We start from the raw sequence: 25,045 nt of genomic DNA on the forward strand, positions 1-25,045 counted from the left end.
GATAACAAGGCTCCAGGACAGACGTGGGTCAGCAGGTCAGCCTCCGCCTGGTCGGGGAGCCTCTCCAAGAGGAAGCCTTCAGCTGGGGAAGGTGATTAGAATCTCAGATCCATTTGCTGTCCCCAGATGTCCATTAGGCCCTCCTTTGTCCTCTGTGTGAAAATCTACTTGATGATCTCCAGCAGGACACAGCTAATCCTGCCTGGGAGCTAATCCCTTAGCTTAATTTCTTTTCTTTCTCACTTGAGGGCCAAAGGTACATCCGAAGGGGGAGCCCAGCCAAATCAACACAGGTTTAGTGGGTGTGTTTGTATTAGGGGTCAATTCTCTTATCCTTAAAATATAACTTTTCCGATTTGTGTTTGTATTATGGGTCAGTTCTCTTATCCTTAAAATATAACTTTTCTGATTTGAAAAACATAATATATATGAATTTTGAATGTTACAGGGAAATAAAAAAAATCTGTAAGGAAAAACACGAAGTCACCCATGACGCTGCTGCCCATTGCTAAGACCTATTAGCATTTTGGTGTATTTGCTTCTAAATATGTCAAAAACAAAAGTAATCGTGGTGAGATATTAAATTTATGTTTTTTTATCCTGCAGCTCCATTAGCATTTTATGAAACATTTCTCACGTCATGAAAAATTTTTAGTGACCATAATTTTTCAGGGCTAGCCAATATCATATTAACTTGTTTTCAGTAAAATTGGAAATTTATGCGCAGAATGTTTTTTTCTTTCCAACACTATGAAAATTTTCAAACATATAGTAAAGCTTCAACAATTTTGTAGTGAATGCCTGTATTCTCACCATGTAAATTCTGTATTAACATTTTACTATATTTGATTTATCCTATATCTGTTTACCCATCAATTTAATCTGTTAACCCTTCTTATTTTTTTTTTACATATTTGAAAATGGAGGCACCAATTCACTTTCCTTAAATGTACATTGTTAACTAGAACTTAATTTTTACTTATACTTTGCAGTAATTTATGTGTATTGAAATGCACAGATCTTAAGTTTATAGTCACTGAATTTTGACAAATGTGTGCCTAAATTTTAATAGTATAATCGCACACTTTATTATTAGAACAATACTCAGAGTCCATTTAGAAGATCCAAAGGGTTTTATGGCTGATGATTAGGAAATAGTATCACAAGTAACTCAGAACTTTATTCATGTGCTCTTTTGTTTGAAAGATAAACAAAGTCCTAAAAATTTTCTTATATTACATGCTCCTGAAAAAAAATGAGTGATTAATTTTCTCCAAAAAGGGGCAATATTATCATTGATTTGTATATATGTATTTATTTTTTGGCCTTTTTTATTAAGTAAGCTCTATGAAAGCTTTATGAGCCTCAGTGTGGGGCTCACACTTAGGACCCCAAGATCAAGAGTCACATGCTCTACAGGCCAAACCAACCAGGCACCCTGACTTTGTTTTGTTTTTCAAAGTACTTCTCACTTTTTTGTATTCTTTTGTTAAACTGGGAAATAATTTGCCTCTCTCAGTGGACTAAGTATATTTTTTCCAGACCAGTGGGAGCCGGGAACAGATTAGTATTTATAAGATGCAAACCTTATCTTCGGTTCTGATTGGCAAACAACATACATTTTTATAGATTTTCAACTTGTTATGAGTGCCCAAGAGCCACTTATTGGTCACCTACTAAGTGAGTCGGTAGAAGCTTCTGAAATGTAGACTCCAATTCGGTATTTCATGTCTTGTTTAGTTGTGTTGCTGAGTGCCTAGGTGTATGTGCTCACTGTAAGTCAGGATTCCTATAATTTGGGGGAAGGACACTTTATTTCTTGTGCAGGCATCAATCTTGGTCTTACGCTGGCCATGATTTTCCATTTTTCGGTTTACATGTTAATGATAATGTACACTGTTGCATTATCTTCTTCCCTTTTTATTTTGTGGTGTTTGGCTGAGACTACTGTGTTGTATGTTTTAGCCACAGTTTTCCAATTACCAGGACTCAAGATAAATGTCTCTAAGGTTTCAAATGCATCGTATTTGCAAAGCAAATGTGTGTCCCGTGTCCCAAACGTGCAACAGCAGCAGCCTGTCATCTGTGTTGCCACATTCTCTTCCCAGGAGAAAGTGCGTTTGGTAGCCTGGGTGTGCGGGCGGTCTCTGTCCCTCCCAGGTGGGCCTCGTAGCCTGGACGGTGTGGCTTGTGGCTGGGCTGTTGTCCCCTTGGCCTTCCTCCTCCTCCCCTTGGGTGCGGGGATCCCAACCAGCTCTGACTTTAATGGCTGGATTTCTCTTCGGCCAAAGCATCTCAATATATTTTCCTCTTCTCCTCATTTACTTTGTGGTATTTTGTCCTCTGATAATAGTTTCTGCCTTTTCCATATAAGGACCTGTGCCGTCTGCAGCCTCAGATCCTCAGAAATTACCAGTGCCAACACATATTTCATGGCCATGAAGTACCTCATGAGCATAGCAATTTGCAACCATTCCGGTAATAGTTCTTTGTGCTCTTTTGCTAAAAAGGGAGAGACGCTTTGTGTGAGAAGAGTCAGCAGTTTGGGGCTCAAAAATCTCAAGAAAACAGAAAGGAAAGCAGCACAAATTGGGAGATTGAGCTGTCAGAGGCCCAGAAGGCAGCTCCTAGGGTCTCAGTGCTGTGACTGTGAACGAGGCGGGTGGACTCAGGGCCAGGTTGGAGCCCCATCTCTGAGTTTGGGGCACCTTGAAACATCACCTAACTTCTGACTGTGTTTTCTCCTCTGTTAATCAGTGATAACCGTGTATCCTCTCAAGGCTTTCGTGAGGATGAGCTTACATCAGATGCTGAAAGAAAGAGTTTAGCATTGCCTTTGACTTGAGCATATGCCTAACAAACGGTAATTGTTAATATCACCATTATTCTTCCAAAGAGAGCCAAGGAGGAAGGGTTTCCTTCCAGTTGTGGCCAAGGGGGGTGTGAAGGCAGGGGAGCTGTGTTTCCAGGGCCCTGCAGTGTAAGGGTAGTGCCACAGACTTCGGCTGAGTACCGTGGTTCCATGGTGTGACAGGAGCCAGTCTCCCTGAGGTGGGAGTCGCGGGGTGGGGGGCCGTCTAAGGGGCAAATGGAGAGTAGGAAAAGTAAAAAAGTATCCACCAGCGCGGACCTGGTGTTTCTGGCCGAAGGAGAAGCTAGTAACTCATCTTTCCCATCTCCTAACACTTAAATGAGGACTTTAATGTGGGTGAAAGAATCCTGGTAACTTCCTCCTGAAAAGAAATAAGGTGTATGCATCTTCATTTTCTTATTCTGATTTTTTTTAAATTTTTTTTAACGTTTATTTATTTTTGAGACAGAGACAGAGCATGAACAGGGGAGGGTCAGAGAGAGGGAGACACAGAATCTGAAATAGGCTCCAGGCTCTGAGCTGTCAGCACAGAGCCCAACGCGGGGCTCGAACTCACTGACTGCGAGATCATGACCTGAGCTGAAGTCGGCCGCTCAACCGACTGAGCCACCCAGGCGCCCCATCTTATTCTGATTTTAAAACCATGTGTGCTGTAAATCAGCCCAAAAAACCCAGACAACCTTCTAAATAATGAAGGATCTGTAAGAATTCTTAAAGTCAGCTGCCTTCATCTGTCCCCTCTTTCCCATCCTCGGTCAAAATTCACAGCATCCGAATTTTTGTCTCCTTTTGTTACCAATCTAAATTTTAAGCCCAAAGTCTGTCTCTGAAACATTTTAGCAATTGAGAGCTTGTTCTTTTTTTCCAAAATTGCCTGGAAGAAACTGGCTAACTTAAAATAGGAAGCATTAAGCAGTTGCCTAACTTCATATTTTATTTAATCATTTTCAATACTCAGCAAATGCATCAGGCTTAGATGGATTTCAATTTGGAGTTAGAAACTCAGATTTTTTTCCTTTTCAGTAGGAATTGAGAGTTGATTTGCTGGCAGTTGGCCAGACTAAAAGGAAAGAGTAGAATGAATCAGCAGGCAAGTCCCCCATTCTGGGCTCAGTTTATTTGATGGGCAACATTTTCCTCTTTTCCTTATGGTTTCTTGGAAGAGATTTTCCACTGGATCTCTGAGTCATCTAGAGGAATGCACTGGCCATGAATAATGTCCACAGATATCATTCTATACCTAGGGTCTCTTGGCCAATATACAAAGCACTTAGCTCTTAGCCCTGGTTGAGACTCACAGCAGTGAGCCCAGGAGGACACTGTACCCCAGGCCGGGGGCCTGGTGACTGCATGACAGCTTGTGAGGGAGCCATATGCCAGTAACCTGCAGTGCAGTGGGGTGCCTGACCAGTTCCCTGACTCCTCAGGAGGTTTCCTGGTCTTTTTAGCCAATGTACACACAGGTTATACACGTGTGTGTGTGTGTGTGTGTGTGTGTGTGTGTGTGTGTGTGTGTTATACCTGAAACATCAGGCTAATAAAAAAAAATGTCAGCATACAAAAAGAGATCCAGGAAGCTGGCAAATAACTTCTGATGAGGCACCACTGTAATCCTACATAGGAGATCGGTGACAGCCTCTTTTCTCTGACCTCTTTAATAATTTCCTGGGTTTTTCTTGTTAATTATGAAGGAAATAATACTCACCATAAGTAATTTGGAGACTATAAAAAGCCACAAGAAAAGAAAATTAGTATCCCTCAGAATTCTGTCACCTGACAATGAATGCTGTTAACATGAGATATATGCTTCTCCGGTCTACTTTTCTAACATACATATGTAATACATACGTATATTTATATTTTATTAGATGTAAATTGAAATCACAAAATGCATGCTGTTTGTAACCTGCATTTTTTCTTTTAATGTATCGTGTTTCCTCTTTTTCTTCAAAAACATCATTTTAATACCCTCCGCAGCATTCATTTGCTGTTTTCAAAGGTAGTGCGATAAGCATTCTTACCCATAAACCTTCCCACGTATCTCTGCATATTTCCTTAGACCAATTTCCTTAGAAATTGTTTTGTTCTTGTTTACTTTCTTATCGTCTGACTCCTCACACTCTCATGTAAACTCCTTAAAAACAAACACTTGTGGGGGCGCCTGGGTGGCGCAGTCGGTTAAACGTCCGACTTCAGCCAGGTCACGATCTCACGGTCCGTGAGTTCGAGCCCCGCGTCAGGCTCTGGGCTGATGGCTCGGAGCCTGGAGCCTGTTTCCGATTCTGTGTCTCCCTCTCTCTCTGCCCCTCCCCCGTTCATGCTCTGTCTCTCTCTGTCCCAAAAATAAATAAAAAATGTTGAAAAAAAAAAAACAAAAAAAAAAACAAACACTTGTGGGGCACCTGGGTGGCTCAGTCGGTTAAGCGTCCAACTCTTGATTTAGGCTCAGGTCATGATCTCATGGTTTGTGGGTTCAAGCCCTGCGTCAGGCTCTGCACTGTTTGTGCAGAGCCTGCTTGGGATTCTCTCTCTCTCTGCTCCTCCCTCGAGCTCTCTCCCTGTCTCTCTCCCTCTCTCAAAATAAATAAACTTAAGGAAAAAAAAAAAAGTCTTGTTACCCTGCTGCCCAGACAAGGCAACATAGTAGGTACTGGATTCATGCTGGGTGAGCGAGGGACTTAGTCATCAGGACTTCGTCACTTAGTCACTTTCAGAGGTGGAATCCCTGGGTCACAGTGTGTCCATTTACCAGGCTGAGTTGCCCACCTGATATGCTGGGGAGTCCCCACTCTCATCGATCTGGATGCAGTGCCTTCCTCTGTGGACCCTTGCTAACACTCGGGGGGTCATACATCTTTTGGTCTGTAAGCCTCTATGTGAAAAAAATGGTACTTTATTTCAATTGCTAGTAATCATGTGTTTGTTGGCCACTTATTTTTTAATTAAAGTGGTTTTCCATTCTTACAAAATATTGTCTTTTGTCTGCCTTGTGCTAGAAACATCTTTTCCCCCCCATTTTGCCACTTGCTTTTTAATACTGTAAATGGCTTCTTTTGATATATAAACATTTTATATCTTACCAATCCACTCAGTCTTTCCCTTGGATGTTTTGGGTTTTGTGTATAAAGGATATACTCCCAAAACAAACAGAAATTCATCTCTTTTCTTCCTAGTTCCTTTATGAATTCGTACATCTAGATATTTAACTCATCTGGAATTTTTTTTGATACATGGTGTTGATTTTTCCCCGTGTTAGCCAGTTGTTCCTCCAACATATACTAAATAGCCTGTTCTTTCACCCACTTTTAAAATGCTACCCGTATCTGGGCGCCTGGGTGGCTTAGTCGGTTGAGCATCCGACTTTGGCTCAGGTCACGATCCCACGGTTCATGGGTTCAAGGCCTACGTGGGGCTCTGTGCTGACAGCTCACAGCCTGGAGCCTGCTTCGGATTCTGGGTCTCCCTCTCCCTCTGCTCCTCCCCCACTTGTGCCCTGTCTCTCTCTCAAAAGATAAAATAAACATTAATAAAATGCTACTTGTATCAACTTCCAAAATCTCATATACTCTCAACTTTATTTCTGAGCTGTTTTGCTCTGAGCTGTTTTGTTTTGTTCATCTGACTTTTGGCACCAGTCCAAACCGTTATATTGTATTTCTACATCTGAGGGTGCAAACTTACTGTCGTTATTCTTCCTTTTCGGTGTTCTTGGCTGTTTTCACCAATGTATTTTTCTAGGTCAGAGGTCAGCAAACTCTCTGGAAAGGGCCAGATAGTAAATGTTGCAGGTTCTGCAGGCCATATGGTTTGTCACTGCTACTCAGCTCTGCTTTTGTAGCGCAAAGCAGGAGAAGAGGTAATAAGCAAGGCTGTGCTCCAGTGAAACTCATTTACAAAACACACTGTGGGTTGATTTATCCCGAGGGCTTTAGATTGCCAACCCCTGTTCTAGATGAATTTTTGAGTCATTTTGTCAAGTCTTTTCCCACTCTTACCTCCTTCACGTATACACAGTAGTGTTTGCGTGTGTGAATATGTGTGTGTGTGCATATGTGTGTGTATATACACACACACTCATACTTTTCGTGTATATATGTTTGTATATTATATTTTCATACACATTACAGTATATATATGGAAAGAGAGGAATTTGGTTAAAATGCCATCGTACTAAACAATGATGTGGGAGAAATGTGACATCTCTATAAAATAGGGTCTTGTCATCAGCATCAAGCGTTCCTTTACATCTGTCACCAAAATTGTATGGTTTCTTTCATCTAGGTCCTGCCAATCTCTGGTTAATTTTAATCTTTGCATTGTTTTTCATTGTAGTTCTCCCTTTAACTGGGATCTGTGTTGGGGATCCCATGCCCCCCCAACTGTTCCATGATTCTCTAGAAGGATCACGGGACTCGGGTAGTTGTACTCAGGGCTCAGCGAGGGGAAAGACCCATCAGGCTGGCAGGAGGAATCTGTGTCCAGACTCCCCACTGGCTGCCTCCCAGTGGAAGGGCTCACACAGAAGGTGCTCCTTCCTCCCCCACCGAAATGCAACACCATAATTATTCTGTCTCCACTTCTATCTTTCATCTCACCTCCAGATACTTTTCTTTCATTGTGTGCAGAATGTGCTTTGCACTCATAGGGAGAAGGTGATGTGGTACAGGGTGACTCGAAGAGCCACGGGCTCACCGCGCTGACCTCGGTCCTGGAATTAGATCCCAGAAATTGAACCTTTGGGAATGGTTTCTCTCCCTGCTTCTTTATTGGAACTCTCCTCTGTAGTAAATCTCCAGAAGTGTTCATCTCGCTCAGCTCATTCAAATCAAAGAAACTCTTCACTTCAACATGAAGAATCTTGGAAAGCCTACATACTATGGGTGGTAAATCTCAAGCCCTAAGACGGGCTTCACATAACCTGTTGGAGAAAGCTGGTTCTCTTTGTAGTTTGACCCTGCCTTTACCAAAAAGGCTAAAGGAAGTAAAGCTGCTTCTGCAGCTGGGATTTAGAAATAAGCTTCCACACATCTGCCTTGGTTGACCAGGGAGTGCCCACACTCCCTGCTGATTCTGTAACTTTCACACCCTTCTCTCAATTACCTTTTTTTTTTTCCCCCTTTAGGCCTCTGGCCTCCGGCCTCCTAAGAGGCTAAGGGGCTGGAATTTTAATTGTTTGATAAATTTCATCCAGTGAAGGGCACTGCCTGGCCTTCTGTGAGTGAGGGCACTTTGAATGCAAACAGAACTGAGTTCATTACCGTAGGTCTGACTGTGATGTAAGTGACTTGTGTGAGAGCCTCCTTCCTAGGCTATTTTGGCAGGTGGGTTGCAGCAAAGGAATGAAGCAAAGAGGCTCTGAGCACCCTTGAGATGAACTCCCAGATGACCCCAGCATCCAGGTCCACGCCTCAAGGAGGGCAGGGAGACTCCTTCCCAGTCGCAGGCTTACCAGGGTCTGAATGAAAGCCCCCAAGTCTTTAGCTTTCCAAACTGCCTTCTCCTGGCTTGTCTCAGGATTCCATTAATCTTTTCAGGTTTCACATCCCTCTATCTCCCCCTAGGATGTTTCTGGCTCTTCCCGCCAGTCCTTGCGGTATTCATACTTTATTTTAGCATACTTTATTTTAGTATTTCAGACACATTTCTTGCCGAAAGCAGGCATAGGTATACTGCATTGTATGTGAAACTAGGCAGGGACCCAGCCCACTGAAGGACACGGCCAAGGCCACTTCACATGAATGAGTTATGGCCTTACAAGACCTTAAAGATGTAGGGTTAGTCATGAATTGGAGGGGGCTGTGGCTGAAGACTGTTGCATCCTAGATTAGGTGTTCTCCATAAACCTGCACCACCCTTCTCTTCCTTCCTACCACTTTGTTATCTGGCCATTTACCCTTAGGCACTCAGGAAACAGCGTTTGACTTTGATATTAGCCCCAACAAAGCCTAATTAGGAAGGCAGGGCAGCTCCAGAAATACCTTGTGTCTATTTCCGAAACTACCTACCTCTCTCCTCTCTTCTTCCCACTGTTACAAATCGTCCAAACCACCCTTCCTTTTCATTAAACTGAATAATTGAAGAATATTCCAAACACAATCATTAGGGTTCAGAGACCTTGCCAGGCTTCTTCTACAGCATTTAAACAGTGACTCTGAGGGGCTCCTGGGCGGATCCGTCGGTTAAGCCTCCGACTTCGGCTCAGGTTATGAGTTCACTGTCTGTGAGTTCGAGCCCCACATAGGGCTCTGTGCTGTCAGCTCAGAGCCTGGAGCCTGCTTCGGATTCTGTCTCCCCCTCTCTCTGCCCCTCTCCTGCTTGCACTTTCTCTTTGCCTCACACTCTCTCTCTCTCTCTGTCTCTCAAAAATAAATAAAGATTTACAAAAATAAATAAAGCCTGGAGCCTGCTTCGGATTCTGTCTCCCTCTCTCTCTGCCCCTCCCCTGCTTGCACTCTCTCTCAAAAATAAATAAAGATTTAAAAAACAAATAAATAAACATTGACTGTGAGTGGTTCCTTGATTACCGTGGGAAAAAAAGGACCTCCATCCATTGTGTGTGTCCCCTACCAGTGGGGACGGCGTGTGCCTAGTCCAGCTCCTGCACGTGACCTCCCCGTAACAGAATGTCCCTTGGATCTATTTCAGAGTTCCCTGAAAAGAAGAGGCAGCCGGGAAACGTACAAAGAAAAGAAAACCTTGAACCAGGTAAGCAGAAGTATCATTCTAATGTTACACCTCCTCGAGGGGCTGTCACCTCATTTTGAATGGTCTCAAAAGCGTGAGAACACTGCCTTTAAAATATTCAAAGAAACGTTACCTGCCAACAAACTTGGACTTGCTCAAAACCTCCATGGGGTGAAAATGTTCTTTCTAAACCACCAACTCCTCCTTTTTTGTTTCTCACACTGATAAGCTGGTGACTTCTTCAAGAAAGACAAGAACAGACTGGCTCTGTGCAAAACATAATTTTGTGTAATTCAGGGCTCTCTGGCAGCATCCACAACTGGTAAAACGTATTTTGGCCGTCAGTCATTCACACAGTAAAATAGGTCAGCTAGTGAGGTGTTGGCTCGTTCATTCATAAGGCATTGTTTTGAACATTGGCTTTTTTGTTTGTTGTTGTTGTTTAACGGGTAAGCTGAACAGTATCTTAAACTGTCCTTACTGAAAGTGAGATGTTATAACGGGTAAGCTGAACAGTATCTTAAACTGTCCTTACTGAAAGTGAGATGTTCTCGCCAGAAGATGGTAAAAACGTAGCCCTTTCTTTGTACACGGTTTGTGTTCTGCAGAATTTTCTGAGCGCTTCCCAACACAGGCTTTACTGGATTCCTCCCTTCTTTTTCTGAAAAAAAGAAATGCCTCTAGTATGAGGTGTTGGAGAGAACAAAGGCATTCGTGGGGCATCAGCTCCCCGAGTGATCGGAGCAAGTAGTAATTAGAGAGACTCAAGAAGTCCGGGTAACTGAGAGCTCCGTTGACCTGCCCCGTGAACTCCACTCTTGATCCCCTTTGGTTTTGCCATTATCCAAACTCACTGATGCCCAGAATGTCCTTCACAGAGGACTGGGCCGTGTGAACAGCAGGAATGCCGAAGATTAACCTTTCTCTCCTGCCCTCTCTCCTCCCCTGACCTCACTTTGGCATCCACTAGTAACAGGGAAAGTAAAATCTGCAGTCCCTGTGCTGGGGGCTTGGAGTGTCCCGGGCCTTGAGTGTGCTTCAGCTCCCTGGCTCTTGAGCAGGGAAGATCTCCCTTCAAAGGGTAACAGCTTCCCTGCTACGGAACATAGCACTGCCTTCACCTGTGGGTAACCCAGGCTGTGAACGGCCGTCACTGCCTCTCAGGAGTGTCTGAGAAATATTCCGGGCACCGGGAATGCGTTACGTTCCCCCTCCGCCCGCGGTACCATTGAGAAAGGAGTTTCTGTCCAGCAGAGCGGTGGAACCGAGCGCCTTGGAAACTGCAGGTCTGCAGCCAAAACTCAAAGGAAACCGGCACCCCGGCGCAAGGTAGGAACGTGAGTAGTCAGCGCTTGGGGTGCTGGCTAGACGTCAGACTTGCAAGCCAAAGAATATATACCCAGAGCGATATATTTTTGTTGCTTGACAAGGCCTTTCCAGCTGCTGCTGCTGGTGGTGGTGGTGGTCCCGTGTGTGTCTTCCCCTCCGTCCCGTGCTTGCCTTCTCTGCCTGCCACAGGACCTGTGTCGTGTGGAAAGCGTGACTGGACCTTCTGCTCTCATACTGCGTTCCTGGAGCTATCTGATGATCTCTTGAAACCAGAGCTTGATATCCTTCAGCTTAGGATTCAGCCTAGACCCCTCCCCCAGAATGCTGGCAGAGTCTTAGAAAGTGTATGGTTACAAGATAAGATGGGGGGACCCAGCCTCCTGCTGCTCTAGCTGAGGCTGTGATTCCCCATCTTATGAGAAGGAGTAGCTCCGTGCCCCCAGAAGAGGTGAAGCCCGGCTCCCTGCTCCCCCCTCCCCCGCTCAATGGGAACCGGCAGGCGCAGCGCCTAGCTCCAGCCGCCTGGACCCGAGGGAGCAAGTCTGACCCTTTTGCTAAATACACACACTCCCTTGGCTTCAGAGATTGTCTTTCTTTGGAAAACTGCTTTGGCATCGGTCGCAGGCCTGGTAGTGCATGGGTGTTGGGTAGAAATGGCAGCATGCTTTAATCGTGTTAGAATTCCTGGGGTGTGTGTGTCTGTGTGCGTGTGTGTGTGTGTGTGTGTGTGTGTGTGTGTGTAGTTTCTGTCTTTAAGGAACAAGAAGATTTTTTTTTGGATACTTTATCAATCAGGTAATCTACCAATCAGACCCTCCTTAGGGTATGTCATAGAATCTTCTTCTTTAACTGACTGGGGTCTAGGTTCAAGAAGAAGGAAGTGCCAGCTTCAGTTTGCCAAAGAGGAAGGCTCCCTGATGCGTAAAAAGATGGCCAAGCTGGGGAGGGAGAAGGACGAGCTGGAACAGGAGCTCCAGAAGTACAAGGCCGTCTACGGCGACGTGGACAGCCCTCTCCCCACGGGGGAAGTGGGCGGGCCGCCCAGCACCAGGGAGGCCGAGCTGAAGCTGCGACTCAAGTTGGTTGAGGATCTCTCGACCCGGGTTGCGTGCGCCTCTCAGAGATCCTACCCCTTTCCTCAGTTTCTCAGTTCAACTTTTGGGGGAAGACCCTCAGGGAAGATCACGTGAGACTTTCAGATTTTGGTCTGAGACAAAAACTTCCTGAGCTGTGCAGGTCACCTTGCCCCTTATCCCCACGTTTCAGGCCTGGCCTCCACCACACCGAGGCCTCACCAGCTGCAGGTTTCCACGGAAGTGGCGTCAGGGCATGGGTCACAGCAGGGGGTCTTGCCCCTGCTTGGGTCTGCCCAGGCTCAAGGTGGGCAGATGGTGGGGTTCCCTTGAGGCTGGTGACACTCTCTTCCATGATATCAGCTGCCGCTTTCAGGCACAAAAGGTGAATTTCTCTGGTTCAAGGTGGAGACGGGATCATTTAAGGACAAAGGACACACACTGACTACCAAGTTAATGCTGGGGCTGAGGGCACTGCGATACCTTCCTATCCTAGGCTTTCACTCCCAAACTAAACCATTTACAAAGCGTTGACCATCTGTCTCCACTGGTATGTGCGTTTGCGTATTAAAACTCCATTCCTTCATGTGAACAGCAGAGACCTCTCTGTGTATTTGGATGCATAGATTTCTTGCAAATCTATGTTTATCAAATAATGGAAAGGGTGCTTTTGATCTGCTTTCAAAAGTTTTAAGAAGCTGGGGTCATTTATTTTTTATTTTATTTAAAAAAAAATTTTTTTTCAACGTTTTTTATTTATTTTTGGGACAGAGAGAGACAGAGCATGAACGGGGGAGGGGCAGAGAGAGAGGGAGACACAGAATCGGAAACAGGCTCCAGGCTCCGAGCCATCAGCCCAGAGCCTGACGCGGGGCTCGAACTCACGGACCGCGAGATCGTGACCTGGCTGAAGTCGGAAGCTTAACCGACTGTGCCACCCAGGCGCCCCGAAGCTGGGGTCATTTAAAAGTAACATGCCCGTTTCTGGTGCAGGGTAGATTCTCAATATTCACTGAAAGAATGAATGAATCCACAAATAAGCATGCTTTTATCCTTAGTGTTAGAATTAAAAACAATGTCTTTTACAGCCTATGTGTTCTATGTAGGCCCTTTAAAATAGATCTCTTGTTACCCCAGCAGTGATGATAATCCATTTTGCTCAGTATGAGTGGGCAGACAGCTTTATTACCAGTTGGTCACAAAAACCCTTTTTATGTCTGCTTGACCAAAACCAAACCAAATCCTTAGTGTATTGGGTTCTTAGAGCACAAATACCGTACTCTCCTGTCAGTGACATTTGTATTATTCTCCTAATGCACAAAGAAGACAAAAGCCAGAGTTACTGACCCCTTTTTCCAATATTAATTACTCTTCAGACAAAGAGGAGAGGTAATTTCAGGGTGCTACTGTGGAGATTTACCATGTACAATTTGTGCAGTACGTTATCCCGTTTGACCTTCACAGTGACCTTGTCATTGAGTGAGGATCTTGCTTTAGGCATAAGGAGACAGATTTCACCAGGGCTCTGTGATCAGCCCATGGTGTCATGGACAGAAGGGGCAGAAGCGGAACCCACTTCTGGCAGGACTGATTTACCCTTTGCTCAAAGGGTGGCAGTGAGAGCCTGTCCCTCCAAAGGCACCCAGGTAGCACCAGGGCCTGCTCTCCATATGGCACTGGCTCACAGATTGGCCTTAGATTTTTCCTGAGTCTTCCCTGTCTCATCAGGGTTGTTTTTTTTTTTCCTTCCATGATCTTGGGGTGCAGGAGGAGGGATCTAGGCAGGGTAAAAGGAAGACAGGAGGCACCAATGTGGCTATTTCTGTATCTTACTGCCCAAGGGTGAGCGTGTGGCAAGAACATGGCAGAGAAGGAGTGTGAAAGCTGCATCTAACTCCACTATACGATTTGAGCACAAAACAATGATCTAAGAGTTCGTTCTCCCCAAGAGGGTTGACGTGTTCTAGAGATTGGTTTGATGACTCTCCCTCCTCTGGGGCGGATGGAGTATGGCTACCATGGACCATGTTGTTGAGACTCTCAGGGTGATGGGGAAGCCTTTGCTGAAGTCTTTGCCCCCACGGCAGTCTTTTGAAACTCCTGGTAGCCAAACGGGAATGATTCATGAAATTGGTCATTTTTCCCATTCGCTGGACGTGCCTAGTAAAACATTTGTGCAGGCCTGTATCAGAGCTCATGTAGTTCCGAGGCATTGAGATCTGCATTGAGAAGGCACAATCAACTCTCCAAATGGTTCAAAACGTGCCTTCTGGACCTCGACCACACAGCGAGGGCTTTGAGCAGCAGAGAGTCTGCTTCAGGGACCCTCCAGAATCTTCTACCAGTGAGAACCACTTCTCCAGTTTTGGAACACTTAACTCCACCCTTGGGTTTCTGAGTTTAATTTCCTGCTGTGCTACAGCAAGTGAAGGGAGCGGAACAGAACAAAAGTTCTGACGTTGCCCTTGCCTGGTGAAAGGTTGTGAGTAACCCAGGTGTTAGGTCTGCAACCACAATTCATCCTAACCACGTGGTACTTGCTCCACACCTCGACTTCCAAAACCGCCTCCTGCCTATCATCCTGTGTTGTCATCCTTCTGTCATCCTTGTGATATGCTGGGGGTGGGGAGACGAGGGCAGGAGTAGAGCTGAATTGCCACGTCTCAGGGTCTCAGCAAATCCATAGAATGCGGGGCTCTGACTAGGACCTCTCTGTCCTGGTAATACCTGTGGATTGCTGGCCACCGTAGATGAGGGAGGTCCACACTGTGGAGGAAGTGAGTGGCGACACCTTGGAAGTAGCTACCGAAGCCTGTCTGCTACACCGGGCTTAGTGAGGGGTTCTGGCCTCTCCCACCGGTGCTCGCGATTAGTCGGATTGGACCCACAAAATAAGGCCGAACCTTTGTGCTGCTAACAGACACTGGGTTTCATTCCGTTTTCTGCCCTCTTCACTCATCACCTGTGTGATGGATTCCATGTGCATGTTTCCCCCCAAACGAATCGTTTGGTTTCTTTGGTTTCTGTGAGAAAGCAACAGACCGAAGGCCTTTGCGGTGTCCCCTACGTGAAGGCCTGGGCTCACCTCGGCTTTGTCGGCTCCTTCTACCTGTAACTCGACGCACTGACAGAAAGATGGTTGTTTTGTGTTTGTGTGCGCGTCGGGGGCGAGGTGCAAGGGAAATCATCAAAAACACGAACATTTGGTATTTTCAAATAACCCTTCTCTCGGGCTGTTCTCTCCTGGCAGGATGACAGTGCCGATTTGAAGTGCCAGCTTCAGTTTGCCAAAGAGGAAGGCTCCCTGATGCGTAAAAAGATGGCCAAGCTGGGGAGGGAGAAGGACGAGCTGGAACAGGAGCTCCAGAAGTACAAGGCCGTCTACGGCGACGTGGACAGCCCTCTCCCCACGGGGGAAGCGGGCGGGCCGCCCAGCACCAGGGAGGCCGAGCTGAAGCTGCGACTCAAGTTGGTTGAGGAAGAAGCCAACATCTTAGGCCGCAAGATCGTGGAGCTGGAGGTGGAGAACCGAGGCCTCAAAGCAGAAATGGAGGACCTGCGGGTCCAGTATGAGCGAGAGGGTGCGGGCCGGGACCACGCCCCAAGCATTCCTACCTCACCCTTCGGCGACTCCCTGGAGTCCTCGACGGAGCTCCGCCGGCACCTGCAGTTTGTGCAGGAGGAAGCGGAGCTGCTCCGGAGGTCCATATCCGAGATCGAAGACCACAACCGGCAGCTGACCCATGAGCTGAGCAAGGTCAAGTTTGAGCCCCGGCCGGAGCCCGGGTGGCTGGCGGACGGCACGGGCACGGGCAAGGGCGTGGGCAGCGGGGCACCTCTGCAGGAGGAGCTGAAGTCAGCCCGGCTGCAGATCAACGAGCTGAGCGGGAAGGTGCTGAAACTGCAGTATGAGAACCGGGTGCTCCTGTCCAACGTGCAGCGCTACGACCTGGCCGCCCACCTGGGCCTGCGTGCCCCAAGCCCCCGGGACAGTGACGCGGACAGCGACCAGGGCAAGAAGGAGAGCGACGGGGAGGAAGGCCGCCAGCCCCAGCCCAAACGGGAAGGCCCTATCGGCGGCGAGAGCGACTCAGAGGACATGTGCGAGAAGACGTCGGGCTTTGGCAGCGGAAAGCCGTCGGAGGCGAGCGATCCGTGTCCAGCCGAGCTCCTGAGGGCCAGGGAAGACACCGAGTGCCTGGTGAGCATAAAGCACGAGGCCGAGCGCCTCGAGCGGACCGTGGAGCGCCTCATCACAGACACCGCCGGCTTCGGGGACGATGTGGGGCCGCAGGGCGGTGGCGAGGCCTCACCGGGGTCTGGCGTCCAGGGGGCAGGGGAGACGGGCGAGGGGGGCAAGAAGGAGCCCCCGCTGCTGGGGACCATCAACTCGAGGATGAAGGCTTTCAGGAAGGAGCTGCAGGCCTTCCTGGAGCAGGTGAACCGGATCGGGGACGGCCTGAGGGAGCGCCTGGAGGGCCTGTCCCCCCTGCCCCACCTCACGGAGTCTTCCAGCTTTCTCTCCACTGTGACCTCTGTATCCCGGGACTCCCCCGTCGGGAACCTGGGCAAGGAGCTGGTCCCGGACCTGCAGGTAAGGGGGCTCCTGGCTCTGCCTCCCTGCTCCGTTTTGCTCTTCCTCCTTCTCGCTGGCATTGCTGCACTTGAACTCATTCTGCTCACGGCTGCTTGGTTATGATTTCAAACCTGCATTGTACTAAAGCCTCAAGTGTCAACCAAATCCTTTCTATTGGCTGGGTTTCTTTTCTTTTTTTTTTTTTTTTTTTTTTTGAGTTTTCTTTGATTTCCTTGTTTCTTTTTCCTTTTTCCGCTCTTTTTTTTTTTCTTTTTTAAACTGCGCCGCTGCTCTTGGCTTAGAGGCCCTCCCTCATGACACAAGGCTCACCCCAATGGAAGCGATAGGGATCGACGCAGTCCGTCCTTTCTCCTTTTTTTTTGGTGTCTCAAACGACCGGCTGTCCCGATGAAGAAGCAGAGGAGTTTAAAAACAAAGTACAAACTCATTTCACAGTCAGGATACTTAGCAGACTCGCTCAGGAGCGTTTGCATCCCTGCTTGGGTTGATTGCTGGAGGGACACAGTACTGCTCTGCAAAGCCCTAGGCAGCCAGGCCCAGCGGCTCCTGCTGGAAGATGAGCCAGAGTGGGGAGAGGAGTCGGCCCCCGGGAGAAGGATGGCTCTGATGGAGAAAGTCGCTGCCCTCCGTGAGCCGAGGGTATGGCGGAGTGGAGTGGCCTTCCAAGGACTGCTTTCCTATGCATCGCCCTTGGGTGCATGACCCAGCTGCCTCCTGGATTATGGCTTTTGCTGCTCGACCACAAGCGAGGAAGGAGGAGCCTTGTTTCCGTATCCTTCGTGGGTGTGTGCTTGCAGTTCAGTCTGATTCACGCATCCCCATTGCATGCGCCTCATAACCAGTGTTCTGCCTCCTTCCCCCCTCTGTTTCTCTTTTTGCTTTCCAGATCTCTCACCCATCGTCTTGCGCATCCCCATTTTGGCTCTGTCCTCGTCACTCTTGTACGGCGCTGTGTCTGTTCATGCTTTTCCTCGTCTGGTGGTGGTTTCAGTTGTCTGCCTTGCCCACTTTTGTTTTCTCGAGCCCCAGTCCCTACTCCCCCCCACCACCACACCCTTCCCCTTTGTTGTTTATTTAAAATTCAAAACCAAACCAAAGCAAACCAAATCCCTCCCATGCACCTAACAGTCCAAACTGAGAGGTCAGCCGGAGTGGCAGCCGGGTCAGGAACGCGGGGAAGAGCCGGAACAGCTACACCGCCGGGCTGATGGGGACGCTGGGAGCTGCCAGCAGGCAGGCCAGAGCTACTTCAGTCTAGAGGTCAGCACCCCCTGCCCTCCCACCCCTCCTTTTGCTGTGTGGCTGGCTGTGTGATGTTTCCTCCCTGGGTCCAAGGCCCTTAGGGGATATGGTGGGCTGAGATGGAACGAGGCAGGACTCCCGGGTACTCAAACCATTGCATGCAAATGGAAGACAAGGGTCTGCACAGGGTGAATGCCAGCGGACTGCCAGCACCCGGGTCCGACGGCCATCGTCCTGCCCACGGGCGCCAGGAGCTTTAGCAAAACATAGGAGACTGATTGGTGAGTGTTCCGTAGCTTTGTGTCAAACACTAGAAAAAGCAGGCACGAAAACCAAGCACTGTGTTTGCTGGTGTGGAGGAAACTGTCCTTCCCTGTGTCTCATGTGGCCTGTCCTGTAGTTTCTGGTGACAGTGCTCCAGCCGGTGAGCAGAAGCAGGGAGTGCGCTCCCGGCCTGGGGGCTCTTCAGCAGGCTCTGTTGCCACGGTAACCTCTTGTCAACAAAGCTCCCAGACACCCTAGATGCTCCATCACGCGAAACAGTTGTCAGCCGTCCTGTTGGTGAAAGCTCTTCCTGCCAAGTAATTCCACCCAGGACAGAGAGACAGGTGTCCCCGAGGAATGACTCGCTGGCTCCGGTACTGCTGGTCAGGGTGGGTGATTGCAGGAATAGAGCATCCTGCTCCACGTTAGAAAAGGTCTAGCTGAAGAGGCTTCATTTCCCAGCCCCAGCAGGGATGTTACTGCTCAGCTCTAAGACATCCCGGTGGCTCCCAAACAGCAGAGGTGACAAAGACAGGGGACTCACTCCTGGAAGCACACTGAAGCTCACTCAGCAAAAGAGTCAGGCATTTGACTACGAAGGGATGCTCACAGAGGCACTTGGGGTAGAACAGCACCTGTGCCCTTGAGCTCAGCTTGCAGCCAGCGCCTTGGGTAGCTGCGGGTCCTGACATCACAGGTCGGCGCACGGGGCTGCTGGCTTACCCAGAGCTGAGCTCACGTACCTCTGGTCTGGGCTTTTCCCCTGTCCTGTAAGAGTATGTCACATCCCTACCCTCATTGATTTGGGCATACGGTAACACATTTAAACTGTCCTTGAAAGGCTTCCATGAAAACAAAAACAGTTTTCGGAAATATCCTGTGTAGTCCCACCATCCTTATATTATTTGGCAGAGGCCCAGCTTGTCCGAGAAGGTAGCATCCAGGTCCTTGCCCCAAAGGGAAGAATGTCACTACGAGTCACACAGAGCCGTGACAAGGAGGCAGCCCTCATGCTGAGGGCCGAGTACACGTCAGGGCCAAGCTCCCAGAAAGCAAGCAGGAGCCCAGTGTGCTGTGCGGAGCCTCCACAGACGATCACAGGTACCCTGGGCCTTCCCGGCTGGAAGAACAAGCATCTGTAATTTAGAAAACGTTTTCTGGACACTGTCTTTGGGCCTGGAGTTGGGCATATATCGCAGCATATCATTTCTAGTGTGTTTCATTCCAAACTTGCAGGTAAGATGTCCCTAGGTTTTATACCAAAAGTGAAAGCAAACACCACCTAGTTGGGGGTTTCCCCAAATACAGATTTAGTGATTGTTGTGTCTTATAACTCTGCAACTTTCGCGGTAAGCCCCTTTGATCGGCCTGTGCCCCACACAGGGTCTTTATCTGAGAATGCTGCTTTGCTTGGGCAGTAGCAACCTCACAATTGTGTACATTTCAAAAGAACTGAATGATTCCTCTCCAGGATGGAACCCTCAGGAAGACACATTTCCTAGTCCGCAGCTAACACTGTACCACTAGCTCTTTCTAGCAGGGAGGTCACGCTGTGCTGGAATCCAGTCTGGCACGGGCGTCAGGATCCCTGGGCTCAAGCCCAGCTTTGTCCGTTACTAGCTCTTTCTCAAGCAAGTCTCAGCCTCTTGTTTTCTCATCTGTGAAATGGGAGGAGAAATACTGTTCCCCCTGACTCACGTGATTACTCGTAGATTCTCAGAGCCGATGAGCTATTGAGAAAGTACCCCGAAAAGCGCTGGACGCTCTGGAAATGTAAAGTGTGGCTATGGATAAAGAGGGAAATATGCCCTGCCACTGAAGATGGCCAGGTGGGAAGTGGTGTCACAGCTGCCCTAGTTGTGGTTCCAGTGTCCTGTGCCCCCCCCCCCCCAGAGCGCAGATTTTTTGCTGGCTGCTTCCTGATGCTGTACCAGCATAGCTCCGGCTAAACAAGGCAGCCCCGCGCTCTCTGATCGCTGTTTGAGGATAACTGCAGCTTCCTCCTCGTTTAACATTCAAGGCACGTCACATGCCGCCTTGCTTAGTTAAACTCTGAGGAAATGTTGCTTAATGCCGGGGCGTCGAGAAGCTTCCCCATTGCCTGCCATACACACACACGGCATTGTGTAGCTTTGGAAACCAGCAACTTCGGGGAGAGGAAAATACTGTGTTGAATCAAACTGAGTGTTGTGCGAAAATAAACCTCCGTGAGCGATAGATTAGCAGAGTTAGCTGGTGCCACGTGGTGACTTAGGATCCCTGCACGATAGAGCTCAGGAGGGAATGTCGGATCTTCAGGCTAAGGGCCTCATTCTGAGCGTGAGAAAATCGAGGTCTGAGAGTGAGGTGGCTTGCCAGGAAGTCTCCGAGTATTTGGTGCTCGAGGCGGGGCGGGTCCCGAAGGGACTCCTCAGGCCTGGTTCAGCCCTCTCCCCACCCTGATGTGGGGGGGGGCACTGCTCAGAAGAGCTCCATCTCCTGTGGAGGATGTTCTGAAACCCAGATCGCTGGGGTGAGTGACGGCACACCTAGTTCTCTTGCCATGCATGGTATGTTGCCTCCTTTACACATCTGTCCAGTTTCCTTTCATTTTATAAATTTTGATGACAAAGGGAAAAAGCTCATCGTGAAAGGCAAGGCCCAGGCAGCATCATTTCCTAGAAGGGGGAATAGTATTAATCGGGACTTGAGCATCCTTTGTTCTGACTATTCCCTAAGGCATTTCAGACGGAAGGTTCAGTTATATATGTGCAAACACATTATATTTTAAAGTATTTTTTTAAAAGATAAAACCTATTCTATGACCACTTTGATAGCTCTGTCATTTTTCCTTTTATGAGAGGAACCCAACATAGACTGTCTGTAGAGTCGGGGTCTTGAGAGAGCTGCTGTGTCCCTGGGGTGGATGTCACCCTAACAGACTGCTTAGTTTGGTCTTCGAATATGACACTGGGCTAAAGAATTGTACAGTGGACAATGCTAGACGTAGAACTCTTAAAAGCCTTCTAATGAAAACATCCCCCGATCCGTGGCCCGCAACCTCTTTCCCATGAGGCTGTCGTGAAACGGTACACAGAGCTCCTGTCCGTGAGCAGGGCAGCCCGACCCACCCAGAAGCATCTCCCGGTGAAGACTCATGCAGGCCGTCAGTGTGACAGTGCACAATGCCCCCATAAGTGCAGAAAAGGCGAACCCAGACACTTCTGTCTAGAACGAGGCCAAGACTGAGGCCGGCGTGCCTCGAGGAGTTGTCTCACTTCCTCTTACGTCGCCTTTGAAATTACCTTCTGTGCAAGCCGATTACCACTATACTTGCATGAATTTCCTTTAGCTCTTTGGGGGTGGGGAGCTGATCAGGATACCTGCTATCAATAGCTTAAAAAAGGCAGGGGGTGGGGGGCAGAAACTTTCTGTTTAAGCTGAAGTTTTTTAAAAAATGGATCCATTCCTCAAGCTCCATTTGTGAAATGCCTTCCATGTTATTTGCCTTGTAGATTTTCATATTTGGGGTTAGAGAAGAGAAGATGCATTCTTATTTTGGCAGATGTGGGTATTTGGGCCGGGTTGAACCACCTACTACCAGAACTACCACCGGCAGCAGCAGTAACCCCAAGAAGGAGAAAAAGAAAAGCTATATTCTCACACTGTTGCATTTTGGGACATGACGAGTCTGTCACTAGGTGACAACAAATAGAAGGCCTGCCTCGCAGATGGTGCACACTCTAATCTTAGGAGGGGACGGGAACATCCACACCCAGCACTCTTAAAACGATCACAGGCAGAGAAAGCTGAAGCCAGAACCCACTAATACCCACTAACCCATTCATGAGGCACGCCAAAATTCACAGCTCAGAAGGACAGATATTCCTCGTACCTATTCATCTCAGTACATGTTAGCTCTGTTCTCCCACTGCGCACCAGATTTGTCCCCTGACTTTGCTCCCTGTGGCTCCCGACAACCCTGCTGAGAGAGTCCCACTTGTTAAGAGAGAACAACGTATAGGATATGCAGCTCGGAATGTGTGGGGCGCCTTAAAAATAGTTCTGAATGAGAAGTGGCCGAGCATGGGCACTGGTCACATTTCAGATATAAATGAAACCAAGCCCGTGGCCCAGAGGATTGAGTTTCTAGAGCAGGAATCTCAAAGGGCTCTCTTCCCCAACTCCTCTTTTGATCCCTTAGTCAACGACACACATGAAGCATTTGTGACCCCTTATGCCCCAGCTGTGAAATACCAGCCACAATGGATAAAATGACATGGGGTCTTATGCCAAGTATATGCACACATGTGCTGACTTCATCTATGGCTTCTGGAAGAAGCAGTAACAAAACTGGCCAGAACAAAATGGAACTCACCGGAAAATGAAGTCCTCGTGGTAGAGGTGGAATAGAGTCTGTCTAGAGATCTAGGTGTTATGTGAACACTTCCTCCAAATGTATGTGGCTGGATGCAGTCGTGTGACGGTAGAATAATTCTGGACTGAAACTTTGACCAGAGCATGTTTGTACTTTGTTTTTTGTAATTTGGAGTGACAGCATCCCAGCTAGGAACAGTTAGCTGTCAGGAGGAGTTTTAAGATTCCATGCGCAAAAATGGACAGTAAAGAAAAATAAAACTTCTAATAGACGAAGAGGACTGAGTTTCCGTTGTTGACCATACTCCACAGATGACACAGAGCCACTGTAGGTAAATCAGATGCCCCAGAGAAACAATGTCGTAGGACATCACGGGTCCTTTTCTGTGACGCTTCAAAGATGTGGCTCCAACAGAGGGACACATTTTTAATCAAACAATGCTGAAGTATGAGGCTCATATATTTGTTTGAAATAAAAACAGTGTAGGGGCAACTGGGTGGCTCAGTTGGTTAAGCGTCTGACTCTTGATTTCGGCTCAGGTCATAAGTGCAAAGTTCATGAGTTCGAACCCCACATCGGATTCTGTGCTGACAGTGTAGAACTTGCTTGGGATTCTCTCTCTGCCCCTCCCCTACTCTCTCTCTCTCTCTCTCTCTCTCTAAAAAATAAATAAATAAACAAAAAAAAGTTTATGTACATTATTTATTAAATTTTTTTTAATGTTTATTTATTTTTGAGAGAGAGAGACAGAGCACGAGTGGGGAGGGGCAAAGACAGAGAAGGAGACACAGAATCCAAAACAGGCTCCAGGCTCTGAGCGGTCAGCACAGAGACCAACGCAGGGCTCAAACTTGGGAATGGTGAGATCATGACTTGAGCTCAAGTCGGACATTTAACCAACTGAGCCACCCAGGCGCCCCTGTACATGACTTATTAAGATTAAAACCAAACTAACTAGTTTGGTTTAATACTATAGAAACTAAATTAACAGATACTTGATTTTCTTAAAAGGGTTGATTAGGATGCCTATTTCAACATCTAATAATATTGAGCTTCGGGCTAGTATTAGATGTATCAAAACATGGAGGATTTTTACATTTTAAATGTATAGACTAATGAGTAACTGAAAAGTAAAGCTGGGAGGAGAGTAGCCTGGGTCACCTGAAAGCACTCCTGTGCAAAATGCCTAAACTGTCAGAAGGGATACCCCATGAGGGCAGAGATTTGGGGCAGCTTTATTTACTCCTAAATCCCCAGTACACTGCCAAGCACTATAGGTGCTCAGTAAATATTTGTTGAATAAAGTGCTGCATAAAGTAGGGGCGCCTGGGTGGCTCAGTCAGTTAAGCGTCCAACTTCGGCTCAGGTCATGGTCTCACGGTTTGTGAGTTTGAGCCCCACGTCAGGCTCTGTGCTGACAGCTCAGAGCCTGGAGCCTGCTCAGATTCTGTCTCCCTCTCTCTCTGCTCCTCACTCACTCGTGCTCTGCCTCTCTCTCTTTCTCTCTCAAAAGAGTTTTAAATAAACATTAAAAAAAATTTTTTTAAGTGCTGCATAAAGAATAAAATGCCGTTTTAGATATGTAGCTGAATTCCCAAGAAATTTGGGGAAATCTTCAAGGGTTGGAACTGTTTTCAGAAGAGAACATTAGAGCAGTCTCTGGCTTTTGGGTGAGCTTGTTAGGGGGATAGTTGCCAGAATTGATTGGTAAGCCAGAGCCTTGGGTTTTAATAGCTGCATGGGGACAGGACACAGGGCCTTGGGTCCAACACAGGCAGAGAAAGCAATGAACCAGGGCTCCAAAGGGCTGCACATTGTGTAGGGCTCAACTGGAGAGACATCTGCCTGCTGGTAGAGGGAAGCTTATCGACCAGCATGAAGTCTTCCTCACATAACCATAATGAGAGCCAGCCTCACCAAGATTAGGCTTTGAACTGATTGTCACCCGGTGGCCTAGGAATCCCCAAGGAAAGGAAAGTTTATGTTCTGTTGCTGGCTTCCGCACACACACACACCATCTGGAGGCACATGGTCAACCCAGGTTAATACAAGATCATAGCTAACCCCCCCCCCACTGATTTTAATGTAACTGTTTCCATCTCTAAAAAAAAAAAAAAAAAAAAAAAACCATTTCTTTCAAAAATAGTAGCTTTGATTTCTCTATCGTTGCCATTTGGACACAAAAGATAGGCTGTACCAGTAGGTAGACATTACCAATGAGAAGCATGAAAAAAAAAGATTCCTTTGACTATTTTTAACCTAAAATGTAATAAGCAGAACTTTGTGCAGTTCCTTGTAGGCACTGTGTGCAATTGAAAAGGCTGAGACAGTGTTTCTGGGCACCCCCACCCCAGTTATCCTGAGCATCCAGCCTACCGCTGCCCAGGAAAGAAAAAGGCATTCTGGACTGAGCACGAAAATCTCTACTAAGAAAGCGTATGAGCAAATTAATTATGCAGCTTAGAACGAACCCGGGCAGTGAATCTCAGAGACCGACTCGTGTGAGGTGGTCACGTTTGACTTGATCAGAGTTGCCAGCTCTGACCACCCCGGCATTTTGAAAAGCTGCTGTGGTAGCAGAGACTAATTGGGTCTCAGCCTGGTTGGTGGGTACCATGGTGGTCGAA

General features: G+C 47.6%; 1 protein-coding gene across 12 annotated transcripts in view; it reads left to right on the forward strand.

The window, feature by feature from the left end:
- Window positions 1–25,045, forward strand: part of MTCL1 (microtubule crosslinking factor 1) — a 130,270-nt gene that overhangs the window by 65,161 nt on the left and 40,064 nt on the right. For 7 of the 12 annotated variants that reach the window (XR_009251068.1, XM_058692684.1, XM_058692690.1 and 4 more), the window contains exons 4-7: window positions 9,518–9,577; window positions 10,808–10,885; window positions 15,209–16,552; window positions 17,684–17,815. Coding sequence is in view for 11 of the 12 variants with exons in the window: in XM_058692684.1 (XP_058548667.1) it covers window positions 9,518–9,577; window positions 10,808–10,885; window positions 15,209–16,552; window positions 17,684–17,815 (1,614 nt within the window). In the remaining variant the exon portion in view is untranslated. The remainder of the gene's footprint in view (window positions 1–9,517; window positions 9,578–10,807; window positions 10,886–15,208; window positions 16,553–17,683; window positions 17,816–25,045) is intronic. The other 5 variants (XM_058692687.1, XM_058692692.1, XM_058692693.1 and 2 more) reach the window with 2 other exon arrangements.

This window comes from Neofelis nebulosa, chromosome 11, assembly GCF_028018385.1.
Source record: "Neofelis nebulosa isolate mNeoNeb1 chromosome 11, mNeoNeb1.pri, whole genome shotgun sequence".
Lineage (NCBI taxonomy): Eukaryota > Metazoa > Chordata > Mammalia > Carnivora > Felidae > Neofelis > Neofelis nebulosa.